We start from the raw sequence: 5,384 nt of genomic DNA on the forward strand, positions 1-5,384 counted from the left end.
TCATTTTAATTGTTCAGTATTTATTTATGTTTCGTATTTGTGTTTCGTATTTACTTATGTTTCGTATTTATTTATGTTTCGTATTTACTTACGGTACGTTACATTATCGTTTTTGTGTTTCAGAGCTGGATCATCTCTTACTTATCCCGGATCCACGGCTTTCACATTGATCCTCAGTACGTTGACGCCATGCCCAGGGCCGCCAGATACGTTCTCCAGAGGGGGAACAATGCGGTGGGACCATACCGTGGGTACCTGGACCGCACGATGCACGATGACGTCACCTGGAGGCCATTCAGCGACTACACTCAGGTTGTCCCCTTTGACAACATATCTTTATATTCTGGCTGGTTGGCATGCGGGACCAGCATCATGGTCCGGTATCTCCCTGAGCGGTGCATGCGACAGTTCGGATTTGTGCAGATCATACCCAGGTCACCTTTTGAGGCTGCTCCCGACACAGTGACCAGAATGCAGCTCACTGCCATGTTTGAGGATTTGGAGCATCATGTGGTACCGGAGGAGTATCGTCGCATGCGGGTCACCCAGGACTGGCACAGTGTGGAGGGGTACGTCACATGGTTCTATCGGGTGTCACATCCTCTGCTGACACCTGACGCTCCTGGCGCTCCGAGGCCAGCACACGAGGAGATCTTGGAGAACCAGCAGGCCGAGGATGACCACGCCATTGATCTCCTGCCAATCTGCCAGCGGATAGAGATGCTTGGGCGGGACGCGTTGGATCGAGGTGTCGTTCATTAGGGCGGTCCAGAGGCAGTCGCCGTGATGGAGATGATCGTCACTGATGCGGGTCGTGCGGCGGCATACAGGCGGCAGAGGAGGGCCCAGGGAAAGAGGGTTAGGCATACCTAGTAGTGGTCGGGTTTTTTTTTTTTTTTTGTTTTCGGATTGTATCTTTCGTACACTATTATTATTTGGATTTGGATCAGATCGGTTTGTATATATTACTATTCTTATCATATTAGTATATTAGTATTTTCTGTTTATATATCGCTTTTTTTATTTGCCGTCTTTCTTTAATAAAAAATACGAGGCTGTTTCCAAAAACATTAAAAAAAAAAAAACACAGTTTCTGCATAATTCGGAAGTTCATTTCTGAAACCCCCCAAAATCTGAAAAAAGGGTTTTCGGAAGTTCATCTCCGAAAACACCCCCCATTTGGTGTTTTCGGAGATGAACTTCCAAAGTCTGAGAAAATTTTTAAAAAAAATATACTTCGGAAGTTCATTTCCTAAGCAAGGGTAAACTGGGGTTTTCACTGGGAGTGACCCCATAGGGAGGTGGGTAAAGAAAAAACCAAATACTATTGGAAAAATCAATTTTTGATGTAGTGCAAGATTTCAAAATAACGTGTGAAATTATTTTAAAGGATTATGCAATCACCTTTTATTAAGGGACACAAGTTAAAACATTAATAAAAACAGAAATGCTATAAGTACACCAATTCTAACATCTACACTGTATTTATGTAGGGTATAATTCATTTCCCCCTTATTTTATTATTATTACTCTCTAATAAAAATAGATATAAAAAAATAAACTTCTATCAAAATTAAAAAATTTATTGTCATAACTGATCTACTAATCAAATTAGAGGTCTAATTAACCGGATATTAGTGATGAAAAAAAAAGTATGTAAATGAATTACCTCCATTCTACTCATATGATATTCATAATCAATTTTACGTCCAAATGTTTATTTTTTGACCGGTAGGTCCAAATGTTAGAAGTGTAAAGTGGAACAAACTAGCATTTAGGAACTTATTCTAAATTTTAAATTACACTTTTGGTAAAAGCAAAATATGAAGTGCTTTTCTCACCAAAAAAAATATATATGAAGTGCTTTTTAATTTAGAGCGCCAATCTCGCCTCCAAATCCTCTCTACTTTACTACTTCTTTCCCTTTAATGGAACTATATACAAATTCATAATGCAAATAACTATTCACAATAACAACCCATCTCTTTCACCTTAACTAGTCCTTCATTGTTTGCAGCAGATTTTTTTTTATTTTTATTAAAACTATTCATAGCAACAAAAAATATGGAAATTATTTTTCACTTTTTTTATTGACAAATATAATTTAAAATTTATATACGACTAGTACTATACATTGTTGGATGCTTGAACTTCAGTGATGTTCCTTACATTTATTTATACATGTTAATCATTGGATTCGATAGCTTATTTTTAGGATATGATAAAAAAACTTTGCTTGCTGTTGACTTAAAGTTGAATTGATGACTTCTTTTTTTCTTTCCACCACATGAAAAAAGAGAATGAGTAGCAGCAGCAGCAGACAAACTAAATAATGAACAGCTTTAATTAGTTTGGTGAAACCCTCTAAAGTTTGTCCAGCAGTGGGACTCATAAATCAAGTTCATCTATCCAGCCTAAATTAATTCAATTTTTTTACACTCATCTAGAACATTTATTGGTACCTAAACGTATCAATTGTACATTCTAAAGTTTACCTCAAATCATCGCCAGAAGTGAACACATGAAAATTTCAAATTAGTTAACCTCTTTTGTTCTTATGTATAATTGTGCTAATTAAACCCATTCTACATAACATCATTTTTTTTATCTCTTTAGCATAACAGACCAAACAAAAACTAAAAGTAGAACACTGTGATTCTATTTCCACTAATCTAATAGAAAACAGCAATCATAAAAACACACCATCCTCTTACAAATCCCATAATCAGCTTCAAACTTTAATCATCATATTCCCCACACACTCTCTCACCATCATGCCACATTTTCTTCCTCACTCAAATTCACAACCACACCCTTCACTCTCCACATTTTAAATTCAAATCATAAAAACACACATTCTTCCCTTTCTTTCCAAAACCATAACATGAACATATCACTACAATTAGCCTTAATCTTAGCATTTCTCTCCACATCACAATCATTAACACAGAGTGCACTACAAAATGATACACACGCCCTCACTGAATTCCGTCTCCAAACCGACTTCCACGGCTACCTCGTCGGTAACTGGACCGGCGAGGATGCCTGCAACTCCGCCTGGCACGGAGTTGAATGCTCCCCAAACGGCAGAGTTGTAGCTCTCTCCGTCCCTTCCCTCAATCTCCGAGGTCCGGTTCATTCTCTCTCAACGCTAACATACCTACGCTTCCTTGACCTTCACGATAACCGTTTAAACGGAACCATTCTTCCTCTCTTAAACTGTACTGATCTCGAACTACTCTACCTCTCAAGCAACGACTTCTCCGGCGACATACCACCGGAGATATCATCCTTACGGCTTCTCATCAGACTTGACATCTCTGATAACAACATCCACGGCGAAATACCTAAAGAGCTTTCGAAACTGAAATTTCTCCTCACTCTCCGGTTACAGAATAATGAACTCTCTGGTGAAGTTCCGGATCTTTCTTCTTCTCTACTCAATCTCAGAGAACTCAACATTACTAACAACGAACTCCAAGGACGCTTACCAGACGCAATGCTTACCAAATTCGGCAACAAAAGCTTCTCTGGCAACCACGGTCTCTGCGGAATGACACCATTACCAAATTGTCCTGTCACCGAAGCTCATGTTCCTCCTCCTTCTGATGACGACGATAGTTCGGAAATAGTTCCTTCAAATCCTAGCTCTATGCCAAAATCTAGTAGAAATGCTAACGGTACCATTCCATCTGAAACTCCTTCGAGCAAACGGAAAATGTTGAGTCCGGGTACTATTGTGGCGGTTACAGTGGCAGTTTCCGTGGCATTATTAGTGGTGGTTTCTTTCATGGTGGCGCAATGTTGCGGAAGAGGAGGAAAATCTAACTCAACGGTTGGCATGGATAGCGAGCTTGGAAAGAGAAAAAGCGATAGCAGCAGTGGAAGCGAGAAGAAAGGTTACACTGCAAATAGCAACAATGGCGGTGTGGATAGAGATAGTGATGGAACAACCGAAACAGAAAGAAGCAAACTAGTGTTTTTCGACAGGAGCAATGAGTTTGAGCTCGAAGATTTGCTTCGAGCTTCGGCCGAGATGCTTGGGAAGGGTAGTTTGGGAACTGTTTATAGAGCTGTTCTCGATGATGGATGCACTGTTGCTGTTAAGAGACTCAAAGATGCTAATCCTTGTGATAGGAATCAGTTTGAACAGTATATGGATGTTGTTGGAAAGCTTAGACACCCTAATGTTGTTAGGCTCAAAGCTTATTATTATGCTAAGGAAGAAAAGCTTCTGGTTTATGATTATCTCTCTAATGGAAGCTTGTATTCTCTTCTTCATGGTTTGTCTACTACTCTACTCTACTTTCCTATATTGTTCTATAATGCAGTAAATGTATCAATTATTATTAGTTTTTTGCTTACGAATTGGGTAATGGATTTGGGAATGTTTTAGGGAACCGTGGTCCGGGGAGGATTCCGTTGGATTGGACAACAAGAATAAGCTTGGTGTTGGGGGCAGCAAGAGGCCTAGCAAGGATTCATGGAGAGTATAGTGCAGCCAAGATACCTCATGGGAATGTAAAATCTTCCAATGTGTTGCTTGACAGGAATGGAGTTGCTTGCATAGGTGACTTTGGCTTGTCGCTATTATTGAACCCTGCTCACGCGGTTGCGAGGCTGGGTGGGTCTAGAGCTCCCGAGCAAGCGGAAGGGAAGAAGCTTTCACAAGAGGCGGATGTTTATGGTTTCGGGGTGTTGGTGTTGGAAGTTTTGACAGGAAGGGCTGCTTCCTCTCAGTACTCTTCTCCTATAGGAGTTCGTGCTTGTGTGGAATCCGAGGAAGAAGAAGTGGATCTTCCGAAATGGGTTCGGTCGATTGTGAAGAAAGAGTGGACATCGGAGGTGTTTGATCAGGAACTTTTAAGGTACAAGAACATCGAAGAGGAGCTTGTTTCAATGCTGAATATAGGACTTGCTTGTGTTGTGTCGCAACCGGAGCAGAGGCCTACTATGTTGGAAGTTGTTAAGATGATCGAGGATATTAGAGTGGAACAATCTCCTCTAAGAGAGGACTATGATGAATCTCGCACTTCACTTTCACCTTCACTTGCCACTACCGAAGATTGCCTAGCTTAATAACACTACTGTTATTTATTGCCTCATATCAATATCATGCTAGTTATTGACTTATTGTCATGAATTTAACTCTCTTTGATCCTCTTCTAGTTGCATTTACCTATTTGTGTCCCTTTATATTTTCATATGTTGTTAATTTTGTTTTATATTTATTGTATTTGCAAAATGATTGTTGTTGTTGTTGCACTTGTATTGGTACTTAGCTGATCTCTAGTAAATCAATGTCTCTGCTATTCACCCATTACATGTTCCTTCCTGTACAGTAAAAGAAAGAGGGTTAGATTTAAAACTGTCTTTTGTTTACC

General features: G+C 39.8%; 1 protein-coding gene across 1 annotated transcript; it reads left to right on the plus strand.

The window, feature by feature from the left end:
* Positions 1-2,456: 2,456 nt before the first annotated feature.
* Positions 2,457-5,384, plus strand: LOC131611008 (leucine-rich repeat receptor-like protein kinase PXC1). The gene is made up of 2 exons (XM_058883122.1): positions 2,457-4,283; positions 4,397-5,384. The coding sequence occupies exons 1-2, from the start codon at positions 2,885-2,887 to the stop codon at positions 5,077-5,079; spliced, it is 2,082 nt and encodes a 693-aa protein (XP_058739105.1). The 5' UTR covers positions 2,457-2,884; the 3' UTR covers positions 5,080-5,384.

This window comes from Vicia villosa, linkage group LG6 (assembly GCF_029867415.1).
Source record: "Vicia villosa cultivar HV-30 ecotype Madison, WI linkage group LG6, Vvil1.0, whole genome shotgun sequence".
NCBI classification, from domain to species: domain Eukaryota; kingdom Viridiplantae; phylum Streptophyta; class Magnoliopsida; order Fabales; family Fabaceae; genus Vicia; species Vicia villosa.

What these genes read in the sequence shown, in the direction of transcription:
- LOC131611008 (XM_058883122.1), top strand. Translation starts at nt 2,885, where the DNA reads ATGAACATATCACTACAATTAGCCTTAATCTTAGCATTTCTCTCCACA. An exon ending in CTTGTATTCTCTTCTTCATG is followed by an intron (nt 4,284 to 4,396) that starts GTTTGTCTACTA and finishes GGAATGTTTTAG; the next exon opens with GGAACCGTGGTCCGGGGAGG.